The sequence below is a fragment of the Gymnoscopelus microlampas genome, assembly GCF_963454915.1.
Source record: "Gymnoscopelus microlampas genome assembly, chromosome: 5".
Taxonomy (NCBI): domain Eukaryota; kingdom Metazoa; phylum Chordata; class Actinopteri; order Myctophiformes; family Myctophidae; genus Gymnoscopelus; species Gymnoscopelus microlampas.
The window spans coordinates 15,852,785-15,879,789 of NC_139942.1; the positions used below are offsets into that span (position 1 = coordinate 15,852,785).

The 27,005-nt window shown below is 40.6% G+C and overlaps 1 protein-coding gene and 1 pseudogene across 2 annotated transcripts; one reads left to right on the top strand and one right to left on the bottom strand.

The window, feature by feature from the left end:
• Positions 1-4,401: 4,401 nt before the first annotated feature.
• Positions 4,402-6,414, bottom strand: LOC311046236 (tripartite motif-containing protein 16-like). The gene has a single exon (XM_084058439.1). The coding sequence runs from the start codon at positions 6,404-6,406 to the stop codon at positions 4,688-4,690; it is 1,719 nt and encodes a 572-aa protein (XP_083914565.1). The 5' UTR covers positions 6,407-6,414; the 3' UTR covers positions 4,402-4,687.
• Positions 6,415-10,906: 4,492 nt separating this feature from the next.
• Positions 10,907-25,197, top strand: LOC311044951 (annotated as a pseudogene). Its single transcript has 4 exons — positions 10,907-12,572; positions 13,773-13,834; positions 19,292-21,010; positions 23,912-25,197. The product of its transcript is annotated as an uncharacterized misc_RNA (transcript).
• The last annotated feature ends 1,808 nt before the right edge of the window (positions 25,198-27,005 follow it).

Sequence of the window (27,005 nt, forward strand, 5' to 3'; positions counted from 1 at the left end):
AGGACTCATGTCCATCTTTCGGCCCCTGCATCATTCATTGTTTTCTACCTCTCCCACCCTGTTCATCTCCTCAACTGTACTATTCTACTGCATTACTATGACTAGAAGCTCGCCCCCGCTACGCGGGGGCTCGCGTCTAGCCCGCGGCCACGCCCACGTTGCGCCCGCGGCCACTTGGCAACTCATATAAGTGGCGTAGCGTCATGAGGGTCAGTGGGGCCGTGGCTCGGTCAGTGAAGACCCTGTAGTGCGGATGATATGTGGCATAGAGGGGCAGATTGTAAATCCCCAGAGGAAACATCCGTGGGCTACCATTGGTTCAGCGATGTGTGCGGTCGCCCTGCGGCCCCTCCTCCTCCACCAATGTGCAGTATTGAGAGCCCTGACGTCACAACAATTGGAGCGATGGGCACTGCACTGTGGTTGGTTAGGGTACACCTAGGGCCCAGGTAGAACCCAGTTAAAGCCTGCATGGGCAAACCCAGTTAGGACCCGCCTTGGTCCCACATAAACATGGCTAGTTGGGGCCCACCTAAGGGCCAGGTAGAAGCTACTTATAGCCTGCATGGGCATCGCAGTTGGGACTGAAGTGGATGCCGCTGACATTGCTGACATGGGGTCCATATGGTTTAGCCCACCTTGAAACCATATGGGAACTACGCTGGCATGCTGGCTGTAATGCAAACGCTGCATCATACCTGCAGTGTGTAGTTTGATGTTGTGTGTGTAGCAGATATACCTGCAGTGTGTAGATCAATGTCCATATGAAAGTCAATGCCCAGCAGTGTTTTTTTTCCCCAGCAGAGTTTCTAGTGTCTCTGTGTCTCTCTGGAAGAGGTTGCACATGAACTCTGCAGCCGCACTGAGGCGCTCCAACACAAACACTCTGACATTAAGCTGCTTCACACAACAAACATCAGCACCACGCTGCTGTTTGTCCAAAAGACACAATATCTCCTCTCCCACCGACGTCATGTGTTCATTTATCGACAGCCGTACAGACTCCTTTTGACACATTTTACCTCGTTTATCCAGCTCTCACTGACTCTCCACATCGGGCTGTTATTTTGCTGCGATCAAGTCAACGATGTGAGAGATTAGCTATCACAGACGGACGGACAGGGGGTGAAACATAGTCTTGCGCCATGCCTTTCGGCCTGGCGGAGACAATAAAAAAACGAAAGTAAAGGAAATGGCCATTTCTGCAACAGAAGTAGTCAACAAACTATACTATGAAAACATGGGCCACATTGGCAAAGAATGTAAGAAAGAGGCAATCATGTAGAAAATAGCCGATCTACAAGCTTACAAAGCCTCTCAACGTGAGGCGTTTCGAGCTTGTAGATCGGCTATTTTCACAATATTTACTTGTGGAACGGAGTCAAACAGAATGGGGGGGTCCCAGATGAAGTACGTGTATTGGGGGGGGCGGCGTGAAAGGGTTGATAAGCACTGCTCTAATCGGAGCGAAATTATCTGAAATTACTACATGACCATAATGCAGCCTAACATGCGTTGCACGGGGCGGTCCTGCCATTACGTTAGTTACTGTAGTTGCTGTGGAGCTACATAGTTCTCCAGAAGACACACACAAACATACACCATCTACAATGGACGAACTGAGCAGCAATATTGACATTCACCACACGAACGTGCATTGTTGACAAAGTGATTGCACAGCCGCTGCAGGCATGACAACCACGTTAGCGTTAGCGACATGGCAGCTATCACAGCGCCCTGTCCGTCGTGCTGCAACTGCCTGTGATGGCTACAGCAGTAACAGCAAGCTGTCTGCGATGCCATTGTCTGGAGACTGCTCTTAGCGTGACACGACCAATGAGAGTGAGCGCTGTAGTTGTTGCTAAGATACGGTGGCGTCTCTGCCCCATAGCTTGTAGATCTCTCACACATGATTGGCGTAGGCTGCGTTGCCAGGTCTGACTTTGTGTCTAAGCAATGGTCGGCTTATTTTTGCGCGCCTTTGGGCTCGTTTGCATTGTGCGCACGGCAGCGCTTGTTTAGCGTACGTCAGCGCGACGTGGCAACGGACGTGGCAACGTGAAAGGTGATTGGCTGGTGAAAAGAAACACCCGGACGTGAATTTTGTGTTGGCGAAGTGATTTGCATAAGTATTGGAGCATAATGCGTTTGATATTAATTGTACATCCTGCAAGTACAGTGATGGGATGCGAAGCAGCTGGTGTCACAGGCAGAATATTGAGGAATTTTGGGGGAAAATGTGGAGTTAGTTGGGCCATGTGTCTACCATGTGTCTGCTTGGCAATTGAGCACATACACTCGTGTACACTCCATGACTGTGGCCGTCAATTATGGTAGCAAGATGTGATATACAGTTAGACTGACTCTTATTGCCACCTAGTGGATATAATAGTCAATAGCACCAAACAGACCAAAGGGCTGTGTAGAAAAGGGTGGATAGAAAGACATTCCCAGATTAGGGCCTGTGTGATGCTCCTCAGTCCTCACTGCTGTGTAAAGGTGTTAATAAGGTCAAAGAAGGATATTCTGTGGAAGCTGATTATTTATTGTCCACCAGCTCTGCTACAACATTTGATTCCAGGTCTGTGGTGTTAAGATGCCTCCAGCTGGTGACGTGGATCGAACCTGGGTTATTTTTAACCAGACACAATACGATAGGAAACAAAGACTCGATTCCTGTATCTCTGTGATGTGGGCGGCCACTCCTTCAGGAGACCTGAAGTAGGTTGTGTGTCTCTTAATTCAAATGGATTTTGTGAAATACATGTTTTATTATTATTATTTTATGACTGTACTTTAACCTGCTGTCTTATGTTCTTTATTGTGTTCAGTGTCAAGTGGACTGGGAGACTGTAGTGTAAAATATACTGTAAGATAAAAAAGATAGGTTAACTCTTTCCTGAGTGCGTAACATATTGAATTTCATATTGCATTTTGGACAAGAGCCTTACAATATAGTCAGGGGATATTAAAAAAGTCTTGGAATAAATTCCTTACCAAAAAAAATCTTCACCAATGTGTTTGCAAAGGTGTCTAGTAACACATCACAACTTTATTGAAATTCAGTATCCCTAGGAGAATTTTTGACAGCTCCTTAAAGTTGGAGTACCCACCATAACCTTGGTTAAAAAAAAAAAAACCCAAAAAAATCCAAATTCAATTCTGTTTTAAGTAGCATGTGAGGTGTCAAACTAGGGTATTTTTATGATTCTGAATCCATTGGAATCATTTTTTTTACACAAAAAGTATACATGGCTATGGCTATGCCCAACCTACCAGATGTTCCTGTTTTATCAGTTTCTCAAAGCACACGCACAAGCACGCACAAGCACACACACACACACACACACACACACACACACACACACACACACACACACACACACACACACACACACACACACAAGCAAGCCTACTATCTACTTCTGTACCAACAACATATTTGCTTCTCTCAGGGCTGTGGCTTGGTAGGGAAGTCTTGTCATCATAATGACAAAACTAAATACAGATAACATGCAATATTATAACTACATCATAGCAAAGTCACTTTCACTAGTAAAAACTACTTTTAAAATAACAAATGCATATGATCCACAACAATGAAAAAGACTAATCTCTTATTTTTTTTAATATAAAGTATATTAGCACTGTCCCAGTCCACTTTACTGTAACAACAACGTAAGACTGCAGGTAAAAGTACAGTCATACAATAATAATATGAACATAAAGTCATACACAAACATTTATTCAACTATAGTATTCATCATGGTGTTTACTATTTATTACATTAATTTGAATGGACATGTTTATTGTGAACAGGTCTATGAATTAAAAGTACAGATAGATGAATTCAGGCAGCTTACTGACCATACTCCAGATGCTTAGTTCTGCACTACAAAGCTATAGAGTAGTAACTGGTTAATTAACGGACAAATTGATCAATTAATGATTAAATGCCTAACACAACAAAATCCATAATGTTATTGTAACTTAGGATATTTTCCCGTCCTCATAGTTGATGTCCTATCCTGCAAATAGTGTTTGTTGATTGTGTATGTGTGTGTTCATTCAGATATAAAAAGTAGGTGTGGCTTAGGAGTTGTATGAGTGTTTTGGCATGATCAAATTCTTGTTCATGACCACCAAAAGGCCCCTATAGGCCCGAGGACAGTACATTTACACAATCAGATAAAGTGTATTGTAAGGCTCTTGTCCAAAATGCGATCTGAAATTCAATATTTTTCGCACTCAGGAAAAAAAGGCTATCTTTTTAATTATTATACAGTATTTTACACTAAAGTCTCCCTGTCCAAAGAAGGTTAAAGTGCAGCCATAAAATAGTAATAATAAAAAACACAAACATTTATTCAACTAGTATTTATTATGTTGGTCAGTTTTTTACATTACATTAAATTAAATCCCAAAATGTCTGTGAATTAATTTGCAATGTTTATTCACATACTTATTTTTTTTATCAATATCATTGAAGGTTATTTCAAATGGAATATCAAACCCACAAAACAATTACACAATAAAATGGTATGAAAAGCCCAAACATTCCTCCATGAGATAAATTGTAGGCTTACTGTATGAATGCAAGATATGAAAATAGTAAAACAGATTATTAACAAAGTATACAAAATATTGTCTATGGACCAAATAAACAAGATTTGAGAGACAAACAAAGTCAGATATACTTGAGGTGACACAACTCAGCAGTGCTTTCAGCATCAGTCCAAAATCCAGCATAGAGGGTCTTGGGGAATGTGGTATTGACTGTGCTAAGGAGAGTCATGGTGTCAGAGACGCTGTAGAAGGACAGAGTGCCTGCACTGTGATCCAGGTACACTCCTACTCGGGACGACACAGGACCTGAGATTTCTGTATCAATGCCTTGGTGTCTGAAATTATAACCTTCGGCCCTACACTGTAAAGACCAGGATTTATCATTGTGCCCAAATCCACTTTCATTCTGGGTACCTGTTCTGCTGATATCTTTATATGCAACTGATATATCAACCTTGTTTCCACCCCACTTTACCTCCCAGTAACAGTGTCCAGTCAGACCCTGTACACTCAGAACCTGATAGCAGTCAGTGAATCTCTCTGGGCGTTGATTGTTCATCCTTGTTACTTTTCTGTTTCCTTTAGACAGAGACAGGCGTTCATGTGCTGTGTTTGGATCCAGTGTAATTGGACACGAATATTGTAAGAAATCATCTCTGGTCTTGGGTTCTGGTAATGTCTGCAAAAGTTTTTTCTTCCTTTGTTTTGCCAATGGGTTCCCAGATTGGGGTTCTGGTGGTGTCGATAGTAAAACATCCACTCTATTCACTGTCTCTGATATGTTTGTCCCTTCCTCTTTAAGAATGTCCTCTAGTTTGTCCCTCATCTTTGACACGGACACAGTCACATTTTCAAAGTGAAAGACACTGCTGATGATTGGGAGTGTAGATTCACTGATCTTTGAGAGGGAGGTGTAACTGTGTAGAAAATGTATGTGATCCTCTGTGTGTGAGATCTGCTCCAGCTCAGCATGTCTGCTCCTCAGTTCAGAAACCTCATGCTCCACACACTTCCTCTGTTCTTCAACATGACTCACTTCATGTTTCTCCTGGTCTCTGATCCGCTCCCTCGCCTCAGATCGTTTTCTCTCAATGGAAGAGATGAGCTCAGTAAAGATGGTGTCACTGTTCTCCACTGCTCTATCGGCACATTGATTGATGCACTCTACCTCCTGGTGAAGCACCTTCACGTCCTTCTCTCTCTCCTGGATTCTTTGCTGGATGTTATGCTGACTCGTATCAAGCTCTTTCTGTCTCTCAGTCCTTTCTGCTGCAGCTGAGATAGTATCGTGACCTTTGTGTTCTTCCATGCAGCACAGATAACAGATACACTGCTGATCAGTACGGCAGAAAACCTTCTTCACCTCGTCGTGAAGAGAGCAGATGTTCTCCTGAAGCTTGCTGGAGGCTTTGACCAGCTTGTGTTTCTTAAAGGCAGGAAATTGATAGTGAGGCTGGAGGTGAGTGTCACAGTAAGAGACCAGACACTGAAGGCAAGACTTCACAGCTTTCAGTTTTCTCCCAGTGCAGAAATCACAGGCCACATCTTCAGGTCCAGCATAGCAGAGATCAGGAGGAACAGCTTGGAGTCCTGTCTTCTTCAGGCTCTCCACCACCTCAGCCAATATGTTGTTTTTCTTCAGATCAGGTCTTGGGTTAAAGGTTTCCCTGCACTGTGGACAGCTGTAGAGTCCCTTCTGGTCATCCTGATCCCAGAAGCCTTTGATACAGCCCATACAGTAGCTGTGTCCACAAGGAACAGTCACTGGATCCTTCAGTAGATCCAGGCAGATAGAACAGCAGAACTGTTCCTGGTCCAGTTGAACTCCTTGCTGTGCCATTTTACAACTGACTGTCTGACAGATTGAGAAATAGACTCAGTGCAGTATGGTTTCATTTACTCAGAAATCACATGACATGGGAGGTTCTTCCTGGCTGTGTGTGTGTGTGTGTGTGTGTGTGTGTGTGTGTGTGTGTGTGTGTGTGTGTGTGTGTGTGTGTGTGTGTGTGTGTGTGTGTGTGATAGGAGGAGAAATATGAGTCAGTAATTTTCCACTTGCGTTGAATACATCAAAAAAACTAAGCAGGTTAAAGTTCAGTCATAAAATAATAATACAAACACACACACAAAGAGTCTCCTTTGTATCTCCTACAGGAACCGCTGCCTACCGGTCCGCTGGTCATCAAATTATTGGCTTAGGAATGCAAAAAAATATCCATGAATTCAAGTCTCCATGGGGTGACTAATCGATGTTTTGGGGGGGTGAACTATTCCTTTAAAATAGACACAACTCTCTTTCTCTCTCTGCCCTCACTCCATGCTAAAGGTGATTCAAATGTATTTAGTTATTGTTTTATTTGCTACTATTTTAATTGTGACCGTTTCAGAGGAACATTTACTTATCGGTTTATTAAGTCAACTTCTCTAGATGATTATAAACCCTCCTTCACAAAGCACATCAAATTCACATTAACTGTATTTTACGTTACAGTGTCCCAGCCCACTTTACAGTGACAGTAATAAGGATCGTACAACAGCAGGTTATTTAAGTTCAGTCAAAAGAAAAAACAAAACAAAAAACACAGAGCCTTTTGAGACCCGGCTTGGTGTAGCAAAAAAAAACGAATTACAGATAACATGCAATATTATAACTATGTCATAGCAAAGCCATAGAGATATCCAGCTATATCTCAAGTATTTGCTGTTCTTTGGCTTGCAGGGCAGCAGTATCTGTCTGGTGTATGAATATTACAAAATTATATACTGTCCAATCCTGCACCACTGACACTATGATAGGATATCAACTATGAGGACAGGACAAGATCCTTAGTATTATAATAACGTTATGGATTTTCAACAATATCCTGAATATTACAACAACATAGGCGTTCAATCATGAATCGATCAATCATGAATCAATGTATTGGTCCATTAAATAACCAGTTACTAGGCTACTCTATAGCTATAGCTCTATAGCCTGAATTCATCTTCCTGAACTTTCAGTATGCTTTGCATGTAAACATACTGTAGTGAGCGATCTGGAACATGTAACACAACCACCAAACCTTACAATGTACAGATGAACTTTATTTATGTAAGGAATTGATTATCGCTTTTTAAAATGTAAACATTAAAAGGATATTTTAGCAATTAAAATAATTAATAAAAAGCACATGTGATGTGTGCTGTTTGTGTTTTGGATCTTTATTCAATAAAAAGCAAGTCTCTTGCGCACCTACAAAGGCAACAGGTGCGTAGGAGAAGACCAACCGAGGGCCCAACTCACTGAAAATGAAAAACTCCCTGTTACATATTTGAGTTCTATATAAGGGTTTTATTGTATATTCTGTTGCATTGGTATATGCACCCCTGATATGAATTCATCCAGCTCAGGTCCTGCTGTGGAGGAGACCTGGCTGCCACTGATTGGCTAGGCGCCTTCAATCAGACTGGACCAAGGCCTCCTATTTATGAGCTGTCAGCAGCTGTGTGCATTGGCAGTGTGTTACATGCTGTCCACTGAGGGGTGTGTTGCAATAGGTGTGCTAAAAGTTTGGCAGCCCCTGTGCTCTACAGGTGCCCACATTTTGAGTTTGTGAACCCGCTACTTTCTGTTGTACGATAGTTTCAACCACAACCTTGTTGTATGCATTACAAACCACCAGCGCCAGCTTTTTGTAACCAAACCTTTTTCCTTATGTAGATTAGAACAGATAGATTAGTTTAGATTCCCATTGTACTTTTTGTTTTGATGTAGGTTAGGATAGTTGGAGGGTTAAAAGTAAGGATAGGTAGGTTTTATGTGTTTATTGGTTATCTGGGGTTGTCCAGATTCAAGTGCATCCATTGTAAAATATTGTATTAAGATTCCCTTGTAAATATAATTTCAAACGTAAAAGAAATCAAAAGAAGGTCATGTAATAAAACAACAATTCACTTTTTAACATGATGTCACGGTCCTTTCATTCCCTAGACTAAGGATCCCACACACTGTCTTCAAATGCAATCAAAAAGTTGAAAAAAAAGGAAAAAAAAGTCTGAATGGGAAACTGGATCTTTATTTAAAACTGGTTCGACTTACAATATGTCTTATTGCAGTTTACAGTAATGTATTACTGTATATTGGTCAACATAAACTCTTTGTAAGTAGGCTACACACGTTAATCTGATGGTGCTATGTACGTGTGGCTTACCACCCAAAATCACACTGCCTGTTCGTATGTGTGCGTGTGTGTATTTCATGTAGCTGCGGGTGTGGCTAGAAATCTTTGGTCCGATAATATTGTAATATTAGTTAAACTGACACAGAAAAATTAAGAGTGCACTAATACCACTTTTTCATGACTGAGTATGAGTATGAATATGAGCATTTACAATAATGGTGTTTCCTTTCTTTTTCTTTACTAGTTTTTTAATTCTTATTTTATCACTTGCAACGTTTTCATTTTAGCTGTACAGAACCGGATTTGTCCCCTTTGAGTGGTATAAACATGTACTAAAATTATACTGCTCAGTCATTACTTATGGCCGAGCAGTTTTTTAACGTCCCTCTGGGTTATGGGATCTAAATAGCCGACACATCCCTCCGGATTATGGGAACGATGTCACTTACTTTTTTACTGCGTTTTTACTGGTCAAAGTGTCAAAATGGTACAGTACATTGTGCACCTTTACAATCATGAAAAAATAACCAACATTTTGGACACAAAGAGAGAGAAAAAAGTAGGTGAATGTGTGAGGGATTATTTTATCCTGGTATAATAGGGGCCCGGTCCTCCCCCAATCATTCAGCTTTTCCTCCCACCTTGTGTGGCTTTCTCTATTCCAGGGGTCTTCAACAGGGGGTCCGAGACCCAGGGGGTTCTTAGAGTTACTACAGGGGGTCCGTCAAATCTTTGTGTGATGGGGAACATTAGCCGAAAATAGCAGATCTGGGAGCTTGTAGATTGCCTATTTTGGTGAAGAGGGGGGAAAATAGCAGACCAAGTACAGAACCAAAGTTTACTAAATATTGAATATTTAAAAGGTTAACTATCTGAAAATACACATTAACATCAATCCAACACTGATGATAGTGCTGTCAAACAAGTCTATGAAGCAATCTATGAAAACGTTTAATCTGCAACAAAATTTTGTACAATATGTAGTGAGGGTCCCTGCTTCATCTCTCTCAGCTAAGGCGTCCTTGGCCTGAAAAAAGTTGAAGACCCCTGCTCTATTCTAATGTATTTCAGGAATTTGACACACTGTTAGACTGTTAGACTAGATCATTAACACCAAACAGCAGTTTATTTTCTTTTCTGATCTCAAAGGGGTCTTTGGGTGTCTCTTTGTAGAAAAGCATTGATAGAAAGAAATGGTCCACATTAGGACCTGTGTGACGCTCCTCTCTGCTGTGTAAAGATGTTCATATGGTCAATGTACAAGGTAATGGATAGGCTAGGAATGACGTATATTGGGAACTTAATAATCTTATTTTTAACTCAACTTCAGAGTCTGCTGTGTGACTGTATTAGTATTGTATTTTTTATTATTCTTTTATGACTGAACTTTAACCTGCTGTCTTACGTTCTTTATTGCTGTCCGTGGACTGAGACACTGTACCGTAAAATACAGTGTAAGTGAATTTGATGGGATTTGTGAAGGAGGGTTTATGATCCTCTAAGGCAGAGAAGTAAACTGTCACAATTAAAATGATACCAATTAAACAATAACTAAATACATTTTAATCACCATTAGCATGGAGTAAGGGGACAGAGAGAGAGAGGAGAGAGACAGGATGAGTTCCAGTTGATCTTGTCATTAAATATTGATCAATTTAATTGAGTTTAATTTGATAATTTCAAAGCAATAAGAAAATGACCGACTCATATATTTCCAAGCAATGAATCGCAGCGAAATAGACCTCTGTAAATACTTCTGTAAACACACACACACACTCACAAATGCAATCAGGCACGTGTGCACCCACACACAAAACACGCACACATATTATTTTATGACTGAACTTTAACCTGCTTAGTTCATTTGATGTATTCAACACAAGTGGAAAATTACTGACTCATATTTCTCCTCCTACCGCGCACGCGCGCGCGCGCACACACACACACACACACACACACACACACACACACACACACACACACACACACACACACACACACACACACACACACACACACACACACACACACACACACACACACACACACACACACACACACACACACACACACACACACACACACACACACACACACACACAGCCAGAAGAACCTCCCATGTCATGTGATTTCTGAGTAAATGAAACCATACTGCACTCAGTCTTTCTCAGTCTGTCAGACAGTCAGTTGTAAAATGGCACAGCAAGGAGTTCAACTGGACCAGGAACAGTTCTGCTGTTCTATCTGTCTGGATCTACTGAAGGATCCAGTGAGTGTTCCCTGTGGACACAGCTACTGTATGGGCTGTATTAAAGGCTTCTGGGATCAGGATGACCAGAAGGGACTTTACAGCTGTCCGCAGTGTAGGGAAACTTTTAACCCAAGACCTGTTCTGAAGAAAAACAACATGTTGGCTGAGGTGGTGGAGAGCCTGAAGAAGACAGGACTCCAAGCTGTTCCTCCTGATCTCTGCTATGCTGGACCTGGAGATGTGGCCTGTGATTTCTGCACTGGGAGAAAACTGAAAGCTGTGAAGACTTGTCTTCAGTGTCTGGTCTCTTACTGTGACACTCACCTCCAGCCTCACTATCAGTCTCCTGCCTTTAAGAATCACAAGCTGGTCAAAGCTTCCACCAAGCTTCAGGAGAACATCTGCTCTCGTCACGATGAGGTGAAGAAGATTTTCTGCCGTACTGATCAGCAGTGTATCTGTTATCTGTGCTGCATGGAAGAACACAAAGGTCACGATACGGTTTCAGCTGCAGCAGAAAGGACTGAGAGACAGAAAGAGCTTGATACGAGTCAACAGAACATCCAGCAGAGAATCCAGGAGAAAGAGGAAGACGTGAAGGTGCTTCACCAACAGGTTGAGTCCATCAATCACTCTGCTGATAGAGGAGTGGAGGACAGTGACACCATCTTTACTGAGCTCATCTCTTCCATTGAGAGAAAACGATCTGAGGTGAGGGAGCTGATCAGAGACCAGCAGAAAAGTGAAGTGAGTCGTGTTGAAGAACAGAGGAAGTTTGTGGAGCATGAGGTTACTGAACTGAGGAGCAGACATGCTGAGCTGGTGCAGATCTCACACACAGAGGATCACATCCATTTTCTACAAAGTTACACCTCCCTCTCAAAGCTCAGTGAATCTACACACCCAGTCATCAGCAGTGTCCGTCACTTTGAAGAAGTGACTGTGACTTTGTCAAAGATGAGGGACAAACTAGAGGACATTCTTAAAGAGGAAGGGACAAATGTCTCAGAGACAGTGAATACAGCAGTGGATGATTTACTGTCGACACCACCAGAACCCAAGACCAGAGCTGAGTTCTTACAATATTCATGTCCAATCACACTGGATCCAAACACAGCACACCAACGCCTGTTTCTGTCCAAAGGAAACAGAAAAGTAACAAGGATGAACAATGAACGCCCAGAGAGATTCACTGACTGCTATCAGGTTCTGAGTACAGAGGCTCTGACTGGACGTCGTTACTGGGAGGTAGAGTGGAGTGGAAGCAAGGTTGATATAGCAGTAGCGTTTCGGGATTTCAGCAGAACAGGGACCCAGAATGAAAGTGGATTTGGATTGAATGATAAATCTGTTTCTTTACAGTGTCAAGCAGGAGGTTTTAATGTCAGATATAATGGCAAAGTACTGAAATGCAAAGCTCCTGTGTGCTCCAGAGTAGGAGTGTACCTGGATCATAGTGCAGGTGCACTGTCCTTCTACAGCGTCTCTGACTCCGTGACTCTCATCGGCTGGTCCAAGGCCACCTTCACCCAGCCCATCTATGCTGGACTCTGGACTGGTGCTGAAAGCACTGCTGAGTTGTGTGACCTCAAGTAGATCTGTCCTTGTTTGTCTCTCATGACTCCACAAAAATGTCACTGTAATCATTATGTGTATTTTGTCTATTGTATAATTTGCTAATGATCTGTTTTTGTTCTCTTGCATTCATAAAGCACAATTTGTCTTATGGAGGAATTTGGGCATTTTATTGTGTAATTATTTTGTGGGTTTGAAATTCTATTTGAAATAACATTCAATGATGATTTCATTTGAATAAACATAGCAAATTAACTCAGACATGTTGGAACTAAATTATTCTATTCTATTTAATGTAATACAAAGTAACCAACATAATAAATACTATTAGTTGAATAAATGTTTGTGTGTTTTATTATTATTATTTCATTTGTACTTTAACCTTCTGTCTCATGTTCTTCATTGCGTTCAGTCTCTGTGACTGTCGTGTAAAATACTGTAGACGGTATAATAATTAAAAAGAGAGATTAGCCTTTTTTCCTAAGTGCGAAACAAATTGAATTGAATTTAGTGTCTTGGACAAGAGCCTTAGAAGAAACTTTTGGCAAAACATTTGTGCAACTCCTAAGCCACACCTATTGCTTATATTTGAATGAAAACACACACATTTACATGGTCAACAAACAGCTTGGCATGAGTGTTTGTGCACAGCCCTACCAGATGTTGCAGTTTCTCAAAGGACACGCACGCACGCACACGCACACACACACACACACTTATATTTATATATATATATATATATATATATTATATATAGATCTGTTTTTGTTCTCTTGCATTCATAAAGCACAATTTGTCTTATGGAGGAATTTGGGCATTTTATTGTGTAATTATTTTGTGGGTTTGAAATTCTATTTGAAATAACATTCAATGATATATTTTTTATGTGAATAAACATAGCAAATTAATTCACAAACATGCTGGAACTAAATTACACTATATATATATACATATATATATACATATATATATATATATATATATATATATATATATATATATATATATATATATATACATACATATACATATATATATATATATATATATATATATATATATATATAGGACACACAACAATTGTACAGTAGGGAAGTACTAATTACTAAATACTAAAAACTAAATACTAATTACACATGCTGTAACATGCAATATTATATATCATAGTAAAGCCAGAGAGCTACTTCCCTGTTTTCCAGATATCTGCTCCTTCTCAGGTATGTGCTGTTCTTTGGCTTGCAGGGCAGCGGTATCGGTCTGGTGTATGAATATAACTCAAGTATATCCTGTACATTCTGTACCACTGACACTAGGATAGGACATCAAGAGTACCTGACAATATCCTGACTATTGCAATAACGTTATGGATTTTGCAGTGTAGGCATTAAATCGTTAATTGATCAATCATGAATCAATCTATTAGTCCATTAATTAACCAGTTACTACTTTATAAATGTGTGGTGTAGAACATCATCTGGAGTATGGGCATTAAGCTAGGCAGTGGATTAATTAATCTTCCTGTGTATTGGCATTAAATTCCATTCAAATTAACATAACGAATAGTAACCAACATGATAAATACTATTAGTTGAATAAATGTTTACATATGTGTGTTGTGTTTGTATTATTCTATCATGATTTTACCTGAACCTTCTGTCTTATTTTCTTTACAGCTGTCACTACAGTGGACAGGGGCACTATTGTGTAAAATAGACCTGTATAGTAATAAAGAAGAGAGAGAGAGAGATGAACATTTTGTTGATCATTTAAGTTCATACGTGTATTTGGACAAAATCCTTACAATGCACTTTATATCACTGTAAACCATGGTCTCAGGGCCCCAGGATTTTGATGGCCCGAAGCAAGATTTTGTTTTTGCCCCCACAACATTCCTAGTGGAACCACCAAATCAATAGCTTATATCTGAATGAACACACACACACGCAGAGCTTGGTATGAGTGTTTGAATAAAAGGTACGAGTAGTGTCTTGTACACAGCGCACGCCGCACAGCCCTTTATGCAAACTTACACCCAAGCTGAAAGTTTGCATATACCGGTATTGTTTTATCAGTTTCTCAAAGGACTTTGTAACCAGGGTGGTCAGGTTAACTTGCATGTTATCATAAAATTGTACAAAACAACAGCTATATACTACTGTAGGAAAACCACACTTCTCTCAGGTAGTTTCTGCTCTGTGGCTTGGAAGGGAAGTGTAGTCATCATAATGACAAACTGACAAACATGCAATAACAACTGCAGTATGTTATAGCAAAGCCAGAGAGAAATGTGTCATTTTCCAGATTTCTTCGACTTCTCAGGTATTTTCTGTTCTTTGCCTTGCAGGGCAGCTGTATCTGTCTGGTGTATAAATATTACTAAATTATATACTGTCCAATCCTGTACCACTCACGGATAGGACATTAACTATGATCCTGACTATTGCAATAATGTTATGGATTTTCAACAATATCCTGAGTATTAAAATCCTGAACCGATCAATCATGAATCAATGTATTTGTCCATTAATGAACTAGTTACTACTCTATAGCTATAGCTCTATAGCCTGAATTCATCTTCCCGTACTTTGCAGTATACGATACGATACGATAATACTTTGTCAGTTTGCACTGAAATTTGTCTTGCGACCCAGAAACAGCCATGTATGCAACATATAACAGTACACACATTTGACATGACACAAGAAAACAACAAAATACAAATACATACATAAAGACATGCAAAGACAAGAGCAATGTCCACCACTCAGCCTACCCCTGGCTTATAACTCCTGATTAAGCCTCAATGTCGTCTGATGGACAAAGGACCTCTTCAGTTTGACCTTATTGTATGTAGGAACACTGTATCTCCTTCCTGAAGGCAGCAACCTATATTCTCCATACAAAGCATGGCTAGTGTTTGAAGTGATATTCCTTGCCAACCTTATCATACGTAGATGTATAGAGCCTCTGAAGTGGTTGTCCAACAATCTTTGAACAAATGTTCACTTGTTGCAGCAGTTGTGACTTTAGAGCTACAGACAGACATCTATACCAGGTGGTACTACAGTACTGCAGGACACTCATAATAACAGAAGTGAAAAACAAAAGAAGAATCTGTCTACTAGCACCAAAAGATCTCAGACGGCGAAGGAAATAGACTCTTTGTTTTGTCTTCTTACCCACTGATTCAATCTGGTCTTTCCATGACAAAAGGTGGTCTATTACTACTCCTAGGTATGTATACGAACATACCTGGTTGATCTGTTCACTATGAATAGTAATAGGGGATCTGTGTATCTCTAGTGGGGCACCAAAAACAATCTCTTCTGTCTTTTTTGTGTTAATGATAAGAGCGTTGTTATCACTCCATTCCACCACCTTATTTACTCTGTGTTGGTGCAGTCCAGGATCACTGGAACTATCCAAAAGAGAAATCAAAACTGTATCATCAGAGTACTTTAGAATGTATTGGTCTGGCTTGTCAGTGCGACATTCAGACAGACATTTCTCAGTACTACAGCTGTCAGTATAAAGGGTGAACAATACAGCTGAGCTTACACAACCCTGGGGAGCACCAACATTAGTGGTTAATGCTGAGGAGAGGGTTTTGTTCACTTTCACCCTCTGTACTCTGTTAGTAAGGAAGGAAGCATACCAGTGAATTAAGTATGGATTCAGTTCCAACTGTACCATCTTTGACACCAGAATATCAGACTGTATTGTATTGAAGGCTGAAGAGAAGTCTAAGAACAGCACCCTTGCATGATTCTTATTAGACTTATCTAGGTGTTTTGTAATGAAGTGGACCAGTGTGACAACCGCATCCTCTGTACCGCAACCTTTCTTATAAGCAAACTGACAGGGGTCAAATTTGTCTTTAGTTATACTCACAAGATGTTGCAACAGTATTCTTTCCAGTGATTTCATGGTCACTGAAGTAAGAGCTATGGGTCTATAATCCTTATGTTCTTTTGGACATTGGATTTTGGGTAATGGTTTTATGTGTGAGGTTTTCCAACACAGAGGAATTATATGTGTGTCTACAGAGGTTTGAAATATTGGTTGCCACACAGGAGCCAACTCGGATGCAAAGTTTTTGAGGAGAAAAGCACTGCACTCGTCCGGCCCATTAGCTTTCCTTGTGTTAGTACACCGAAACACTTTCCTGACATCCTCTTCAGTGATGATAATTCTGTCTGAGGGGGCAGGTGTTACAGCCTTAAGTATTTCAGTGCACTTAGAGGAATCGCCCAATGATTCGAATCTGGCATAGAAAGTATTTAGGTCATTGGCAAAGCCAGTATGTTTTGCATGTAAACATACTGAAGTGATGTAGACAATCACCAAACCTTACAATGTACAGATTAACTTTATTTATGTAAGGAGGAATGATTATCGCTGTTTAAAATGGCTTTGATGTGCTGTGTTTGGATCCAGTGTGATTTGACATGAATATTGTAAAAACTCAGCTTTGATCTTGGGTTCTGGTGGTGTTGACAGTACAACATCCACTCTATTCACTGTCTCTGAGACGTTTGTCCCTTCCTCTTTAATTATGTCCTCTAGTTTGTCCCTCATCTTTGACACAGCCACAGTCATGTCTTCAAAGTGACGGACATTGCTGCTGACTGTTTAGATTCACTGATCTTTGAGAGGGAGGTGTAACTAGAGGTGTCACTAGAGGGTGCCATGAGGGAGCGATATGAGAGTTAAAATGATAGCAATAAAGTAAAGTGTGAAACATGTTGTTGTGTGGTATACTGTAGACTGTCAAAACAATTTAAAATGAGCATTTTAAATAGCATGGGATCATTTGTTATACATGAATGAAGATTTCAGTCAGCAGGTTAAAATTATGTAAAAACATTAAGAGTTTAATATCTAAATATTTTAAACAAACATTTCATTAAAAAGTATTTAATAAAAACGGTCTGTATAAAATCAGTAAATATAGAAAGTTTTACATTTAAAATAATATATTCTATAAGCCTACTACACAATTTAAAGACACAATTGGTAAGTCAAGGAGAGAAGCAATTGCAACAATGTCCAAACTAAAGATCCAGCATACGCTCTGCTTCAAATAAGCAGGTGTAGGTAACCAGTAGCTAGGTGTCCTACCCGACACCAGGGTCTAAATGTCACAACAATGGAAGAGTAGGGAGACCACCTCCAACCACTGCAGATGTACTGTCATGTTAGCTTGTCCTACACGTCTCTAAGGATCTGAAACAAAGTTACAGTAAATATATATTTAAAACAGTAGGCTACACTGTTATTGAATATGCAGTGTAATATGTGTAGTCTGCTATTTAATTTACTATTTAGTCTAGACCAGCAGCAATCAATGGCGTAAAGTGATGCCAGAAATGACCCTATCTATCAAATAGTGGGACTACTGCAGTGACTACACCAAATGAAACTTGATAAAAATTATTAAATTGAATCTTTGAAAAGTGTATACTGTACCATTTCCATCACGTGTGTGCGCGTGTGTGTGCGCGTGTGCATGTGCGTGTTTGTTGTGTGTATGTGCGTGTTTGTTGTGCGTGTGTGCGTGCGTGCGTGCGTGCGTGCGTGCGTGCATGCGTGCGTTTTCAATATTTCGTTTTCTTTTTCTTTTTTGGTATTAATAAATAAAAAACTGCATAATAAAACAATTCACTAAAATGCAAGTTGTTTTTGTTCAGATCAGAATCAGAATCGCCCCCTTGAAGTAGCATAACGCATATCCTAAAATGACACTACTCCTCAATCATAACTTGTGGCCTAGCCTACTAAGCCTAGCAGTTTTTAACAGCCAATTGTAATGCACCCGTTCCTCTGGGTTATGTATAAACAGCTGACGTTTCCTCCCAGGTTACGAGAAAATGTAAACACAGCTCTTTGAAAGTTGTTTTAATGGTGAAAGTAGCAAAATGCCACAGTTCACCAGTTCACATTTTGGACATAAAGAGAGTGTAAAAAATATTGTGTGGATGGGAGTATTTTAGTGGTATCTCTGGAACGTTCCAGGGCTCCTGTCCAGTTCTGGGGCCCCTGAATCATTGAGGATCTCCTCCTACTTACTGCTTGAGTTTCCTCTAATAGTGTGTACTTCATGAGGTTCAGAATCAGGATCAGAATCAGGATCATCTTTATTGTCACATCACAGGTTTACAGGCGTAAAGAAGTGGGTGAAATTTGTTTTTGTGCAAGCTCCATCATTTTTGTTGTTTTCAAGAAGAGAAAAATAAAAGAGGGGAGGGCAGGTATAAATATACTTATATTTTCTGTATTTCAAATACATAAAATATATGTTATTACAGTATGTAATTATATTCTCAAATTGACACATTTAAACATACTGGTTTATGTTGTGGGATAAAAATAACAATGTGACATGTCACTTCTTTATTACCACTTGACCTTTCTCACCGTAGCTTGTACAAAGTGCTGCCGCACGCCTTGTAACGGGTACTCGAAAGCGAGAACACATCTCCCCCACTCTGGCCTCCCTCCACTGGCTCCCAGTGCGTTCTAGGATCCATTTTTAAATGGATTAGCGCCAGTTTATATCTCTGCTCATTTTGATCCATATGTCCCCTCCTGATAGCTCAGCAGACCAGTTGCTGCTTGTCAAAGGGGGGGGGGGGGGGGGGGGGGGGGGGTTGGGGAGGGGGTCATCTATGAGTTTCCACACACAACCAGGAAGAACCTTGTGACTTCTGAGTAAATGAAACCACACTAAACTCAGGCTGTTTGTCAGTCAGTCAGTCAGTCAGTCAGTCAGTCGGTTGTAAAATGGCACAACAAGGAGTTCAACCGCACCGGGAGCAGTTCTGCTGTTCTATCTGTCTGGATCTACTGAAGGATCCAGTGAGTGTTCCCTGTGGACACAACTACTGCAGTAGGTGTATTGAGGGATACTGGAATCAGGATGATCAAAGAGGGAGATTCAACTGTCCACAGTGTAGACAGACATTCATCCCAAGACCAGTTCTGAAGAAAAACAACATGTTGGCCGACATGATGGATTTACTGAAGAATACAGCACAAGATTGTCCTCCTGATCTCTGCTATGCTGGACCTGGAGATCTGGCCTGTGATTTCTGCACTGGGAGAAAACTGAAAGCTGTGAAGACATGTCTTCAGTGTCTGGTCTCTTACTGTGACACTCACCTCCAGCCTCACTATCAATTTCCTGCCTTTAAGAAACACAAGCTGGTCAAAGCCTCCAGCAAGCTTCAGGAGAACATCTGCTCTCTTCACGACGAGGTGAAGAAGGTTTTCTGCCGTACTGATCAGCAGTGTATCTGTTATCTGTGCTGCATGGAAGAACACAAAGGTCACGATACTATCTCTGCTGCAGCAGAAAGGACTGAGAGACAGAAAGAGCTTGATACGAGTCAGCAGAACATCCAGCAGAGAATCCACAAGAGAGAGAAAGATATGAAGGTGCTTCACCAGGAGGTAAAGTCCATCAATCACTGTGCTGATAGAGCAGCGGAGGACAGTGACACCATCTTTACTGAGCTCATCTTTTCCATTGAGGGAAGACGATCTGAGGTGAGTGAGCTGATCAGAGACCAGGAAAAACATCAAGTTAGTCGTGTTGAAGAACAGAGGAAGGGTGTGGAGCAGGAGGTTACTAAACTGAGGAGAAGACATGCTGAGCTGGAGCAGCTCTCACACACAGAGGATCACGTCCACTTTCTGCATAGTTACACCCTCCTCTCAAAGATCAGTGAATCTACACACCCAGTCAGAAGAAATGTCGGTCCTCTGGGATACTTTGAACATGTAACTATGGCTGTGTCAAAGATGAGGGACAAACTAGATCACATTCTAAAACTGAAGCTGACAAATGTCTCAGAGTCAGTGAATAGAGTGCATGATTTAATGCTAATACCACCAGAACCCAAGACCAGAGCTGAGTTCTTGCATTATTCATGTCCAATCACACTGGATCCAAACACAGTACATGAACGCTTGTCTCCGTCTACAGGGAACAGACAAGTAACAGGGATGAAAAATAAACAACTATATCCTCATCACCCAGAGAGATTCACTGTATGGTTTGAAGTTCTAAGTAGAGAGGGTCTGACTGGACGTGGTTACTGGGAGGTAGAGTGGAGGGGAACCAGTGTTTATGTAGCAGTCTCATACAAAGATATCAGCAGGACAGGGAAAAGTAATGAAAGTAGATTTGGGCACAATGATAAATCTTGGTGTTTACAGTGTTGGACAGGAGGTTATATTTTCAAACACAGAGACATTGACACTAAAATCCCAGGTCGTGTGTCCTCCAGAGTAGGAGTGTTCCTGGATCACAGTGCAGGTACGCTGTCCTTCTACAGCATCTCTGACACCATGAGTCTCCTCCACAGAGTCCAGACCACATTTACAGCCCCTCTATGCTGGATTTTGGCTTTCTGATGGAGCCACTGCTGAGATGTGTGACCTCAGACTTTCTGTTGGTAACTAATGGCTCCACAATCATTTCTTCATTTTTAATTTCTCTCAAGGTCAACATTTTCAGCCACTATCTGTTAATGTAAATAATACAAACTAATGATTTCTGATATTGTACAATTTGTTAATAATCTCTTTTACTATTTTGCTCTTCTCTAATATTCATACTATTTATTTTATGGGTGAATTGGGGTTTTCAGAATAGATTTTCTTTTAATCTATTCATGAAGTCATCATTATCTCTCAAGACAGATCCTTCATGGGTTCACAGATTGGAATAAACACTACAAATATGTTTACATACCGGACTGATTTTATTCAATTTAATGTAATAAAAAGTAACCAACATGATAAATACTATTAGAATAAAGGCTTGTGTATGACTGTATGTGTATTGCGTTCATATTATTATTATATGGTTGTACTTTTACCTGCTGTCTTATCTTCTGTAATGTTGTTACTGTAAAGTGGACTGGGACACTGCTACTGTAATATACATTATATAATGAAAAAAATAAGAGATTACCTTTTTCATGAGTAGATAATACCATCTACAATACCAAAATACAAAATACATATATGTATTTTGTATTTTGATATTGTAGATGGTATTGCTTAAAAGTTGTTTTTACTAGTGAAAGCATCAACATGCTACAGTACGTGGTGCACATTTAATATACTCCAAAAGAACCAACATTTTGGACGCAAAGAGATTACAATAAAACATTTACAATGTGTGTGAATGGGACTTTAGTGGTACAGTATCTCTGGCACGTTCCAGCATTTCCGTCCATCTCTGGGCCCCCTGAAGCATTCAGGATGTCATCTCACTCACTGCCTGTGCAGCTGCCTCTAATAGATTGTACTTAATGAAGTTCATGTACACTGTGACTGCATTACTGATGTGACATGTTAGACTGACTCTTATTGCCACCTAGTGGCAATAATAATGATTAACACAAACATTAGCTTTAGGGTCCTATTGCACTTGTCTCTGGGTCTCTTGTATTTGTAGAAAGGTACAGTATGACCTATAAGCTACCTAGAGAGTAAAATGAGCTCAATACGGCTCTCTACAAATCATATCTCATTAACTAATGGCTTCTTAGAGGCCCACTGTTATTTATTTGTACAGTATGTTATATGTATTGGTTTATGTAATGATTTCACATCCATATTTCCATATGAAGGTATGTATGTCCAAGACTTTGACTTCCTTGTCCAACGTCCCACAGTGGGAGGTTGTTGTATGACTGACAGGAGAGGACCAGGTTGTCTGGTTTGGAGACATCAGAACCTGTGTAGAACTGTGCTTATCTGTTTGACTGTGAGTGGCTTGTTTTTAATTTGCTTTTATATGGCTATCATGTTGTTGTTGCTGGTCATCCTTGATTGTCAACTGCTGTAGTTTTTAAATGTGGAATATAATTAAGGATGACTTGACTTGACTAGATCATCTCACATTAGATGACACAGTCTACAAGTAAACAAACTAATCTATCACGTATCAAGAAAATCAAATGTGATACATTATACGAATATTGAGTCAATCAACGTGAAATCCACGGATCCGGATCCAAATTTCAAATAGTAAAATCAGCAGGAAGTTGACATCTTTATTAAAAAAATAAACAGTACTGGGTTTGGTGATGTTCTAAATTGTCTGTATCAGCTTTGTTGTGTTTGTTTACGGGCTAAAAGAGTGACTTTGAGAATTGTTTTACCGTACAATGTAATTCAATGAGGAGCATTTTGAATTATCAATTTCTAATCAATGGAGCAATTATTTTGTATTTCTTGTCCACCTTTGGAGTTACATCATGGCAAGGTAACTACACAACCCAAACCTCTACAAAAGTGGTCTTGCCCTTTAAATACTGTATATGCTATTAAAATGTTTTATTTCTACAATCGTGGTCCTGACAGAATTGAAGATGCGATTTGTGGTGGGTGGTTGATTAACTAGAGTAGAATTCTGAATAAACTGGAATGTAAAAATGTATCTGAAACTGTCACGGTTCAAATAGTCACACATTGAAACTAACATAATACATTGTATTCACTTTTAGCATGCAGGGTTGGGAGAGGGGGCAGAGACAATGAAAGAGAGAAGGGGACAAGTTTCACTGCATTTTGTCTTTAAATGTTCATCAAGGTTTATTTGATCATTTCAGCAGAAGAGGAAAACTATACAGACTCATATTTCAACCGTGAACTAGACACAACCTGTCGGACAAAGTGCATTGTGTCTCAGCCACTGCGTGGGTGAGACCGTGACCATGTCATTTTTTACAGAGTAACAAATGACATGGTCAAGGTCAACGGACAGTTTGATCGCAACATCAGCTACAGTATGTTATGTAGAAGAGCGCCATCACATGACCTAAGTGTTAAACACACTCCTCCTAATCCACACCCACACAACCGGGAAGAACCTCCCATGTCATGTGATCTCTGAGGTAATGTAACCAAAGCAAGCTCCATTTTATTTGGGGTCAGACAGTCTGCATTTAAAATGGCAGAACAAGGAGTTCAACTGAACCAGGAACAGTTCTGCTGTTCTATCTGTCTGGATCTACTGAAGGATCCAGTGAGTGTTCCCTGTGGACACAACTACTGCAGTAGGTGTATTGAGGGATACTGTAATCAGGATGATCAAAGAGGGAGATACAGCTGTCCACAGTGCAGAGAGACATTCGTCCCAAGACCTGATCTGAAGAAAAACACCATGTTGGCTGAGGTGGTGGAGAGCCTGAAGAAGACAAGGCTCCAAGCAGTTCCTCCCGATCACTACTATGCTGGACCTGGAGATGTGGCCTGTGATGTCTAGACTGGGAGAAAAATGAAAGCTGTGAAGAATTGTCTGCAGTGTCTCATCTCTTACTGTGACACTCACCTCCAGCCTCACTATCAATCTCCAGCCTTTAAGAAACACAAGCTGGTCAAAGCCTCCAGCAAGCTTCAGGAGAACATCTGCTCTCTTCACGACGAGGTGAAGAAGGTTTTCTGCCGTACTGATCAACAGTGTATCTGTTATCTGTGCTGCATGGAAGAACACAAAGGTCATGATACCATCTCAGCTGAAGTGGAAAGGACTGAGAGACAGAAAGAGCTTGATGCGAGTCAGCAGATCATCCAGCAGAGAATCCAGGAGAGAGAGGAAGACATAAAGGTGCTTCACCAGGAGGTGCAGTTCATCGGTCGCTCTGCTAATAGTGCAGTGAAAAACAGTGACACCAACATTACTGAGCTCATCTCCACCTTTGAGAGAATACGATTTTCGGTGAGCAAGCGGATCAGAGACCAGCAGAAACGTGTAGTGAGTCGTGCTATAGCACTGAGGAAGCGTCTGGAGCGGGATGTTAATGAACTTAGGAGGAGACATGTTGAGCTGGAACAGATCTCACACACAGAGGATCCCATCAAGTTTCTACACAGTTGCACCTCCCTGTCAAAGATCCGTGAATCTAAACACCCAGTCAGCAGCAATGTCCATCCTCTGAGATACTTTGAAGATGTGACTGTGGCTGTGTCAAAGATGAGGGACAAACTAGAGGACATTCTTGAAGAGGATGGGACAAAGATCTCAGAGTCAGTGAATAGAGTGGATGTTTTACTGTCAACACCAACAGAACCCACAACCAGAGCTGAGTTCTTGAAATGTTCACGTCCAATCACACTGGATCCAAACACAGCAGAAAAATCCCTGTCTCTGTCTAAAGGGAACAGAAAAGTTACAGTGATGAACCAACAACAATCATATCCTCATCACCCAGAGAGATTCACTGTATGGTGGCAGGTTCTGAGTAGAGAGTGTTTGACTGGACGCAGTTACTGGGAGGTAGAGTGGCGTGGAAACAGTGTTTATAATGCGGTCTCATATAAAGATATCAGCAGGACAGGGACCCATAAGGAATGTGGATTTGGACGGAATGATAAATCTTGGTCTTTACAGTGTTGTATGGACATTACGTCTTCAGACACAAAGACATTAGTACTTATATCCCAGGTCATGTGTCCTCCAGAGTAGGAGTGTACCTGGATCACAGTGCAGGTACTCTGTCCTTCTACAGTGTCTCTGACACCATGACTCTCCTCCACAGAGTCCAGACCACATTCACACAGCCCCTCTATGCTGGGTTTTGGCTTTCTGATGGAGAAACTGCTGAGTTGTGTGACCTCAAGTAGATCAATCAGACTTGTGTTTGTCTCACATGACTCTACTCTTTAGTTTCTCTTTCAAGGTCAACATTTTCAGCCTTCAAAAAGTGAGCTGTTTTGTTGATGTACATAAAACAATCAAGTGATTTCTTTGACTTTAGACACCAGTAGTGTTGTTCCAAAGCTGTCACAGGAATCATATGTTTATTGTATTTGTCTATTGAGAAGATTTGTCATAATCTCCCAGTGTTTTTGTATTCATAAGATGTATTCTATGGGAGAAATTAGCTTTTCTGAATTGGCTGATCTTTATTTTGTTTTTGTTTTTTACCATTGTGTATTGCTATGAAGTAATTGTTATTTTGTGGGTTTGATATTCCATGTTATAACATTCAATGATTCCTTTTTTTTATGTTTAAACATTATGAGAATAATCATTAGCCTACAAATGACTGATGTAGTTGTTGTCTTAAGTGTATGCCCATGGCTCCAGGTCACCCCGCAAGGAAGGCTGACTAACTGAGGCCTGTGACTAACTAACTGAGGCCTGTGTCTCTGAACCCAGGTTCGGAGAGAGTGGAAGAATGATGTAAATCTTCCACCGCAGCAAGATATTTTCACATAAGTCACATAAGTCATGTCAGCAAGATGTCAGCAAGGTGGACTTTGATTAATCTGTCCCTATGCCTTGCTGACAGTTTGGTAGAGGATGGGGAGGATTAGGTCAAACCTAGTTGGGAGACTGTACCTTATGGGGTGGGGTGGAGGATTAGGTCATACCTGGTGGGGAGACAGTGGGAAGAGTTAAGTCGTGGCCAGAAGATATTTAAGCAGATAGGCACATTGAGAGCACAGGGCCTTTTATGGGGACACAGGGTTTTTGACTGGTAAGAGGGACTGCTTGTTCATGTTCTGTCTATACTGTGCTTTCACCACTGTATGTCAATATATCCTGAATACTTAAAGTAAAGATACATCTGTTCTGCAACCTATTTACCGTGTGATTGAATTATGTGTCTTTGTGTATTTCTATGTGATCCACTGCTATACGAGACCCCTCCAGGAGCCAAAAAAGTGCATCTTCACTGACCTGGTTGAATTTGAATGAATCTATTCAATTGAATTTAATAAATAGCATAACCAACATGATACATATACTGTAGTTGGATAAATGTTTGTGTATTACTGTACGTTCTTTACTGATGTCACTGTAAAGTGGACTGGGACACTGTAGTGTTAAGTATAAGTCAATTTGATGTGATTTGTGGTGGAGGGTAGTAAACTTCTGAATAAACTGACATTTAAGATGAACGACCCAAACAGATTTCTGAACAGTTCTTTGTTATTCTATTGTATTCTATGAATGCATTTGACACAAATTACAAACGCCCTATAGCTGTGTGCGTGGGTGGGTGTCTTTGTGTGTGTTTTGAGTTTCGGTTGGGTTCATGTGTGATGATGCTAAATGAGTGTGAGAGAGAGAGAGAGAGAGGGACAGGGAAAAGACAAAAGAGATGCTGGCGGAGAGAGAGATGACGAGATGAAGAGTGTGAAACAGAAAACAATGAGAGAGAAGAGAAATCTAGAGGAAGAGAAGGATAGACGAGAAAGTGAGAGAGAGGGAGAGAGAGAGAGAGAGAGGGGGGGGTGAAACGAGAGGGAAAAGTGAGTACGGGTACAAAAAAAAAAGACAAAGAGAGATAATAGGAGTAAAAAAAAGAAAGAAAAGAAAAACAGGAGGAGCTTCCTGTTGTGATCTGTGACACTTTCTGTGATCCCAGAACTGTGGCCCAGTTTGTTCCTCCCTCCCTATCCCCCCCAACCCACCCTGGTCC

What these genes read in the sequence shown, in the direction of transcription:
- LOC311046236 (XM_084058439.1), bottom strand. Translation starts at nt 6,406, where the DNA reads ATGGCACAGCAAGGAGTTCAACTGGACCAGGAACAGTTCTGCTGTTCT.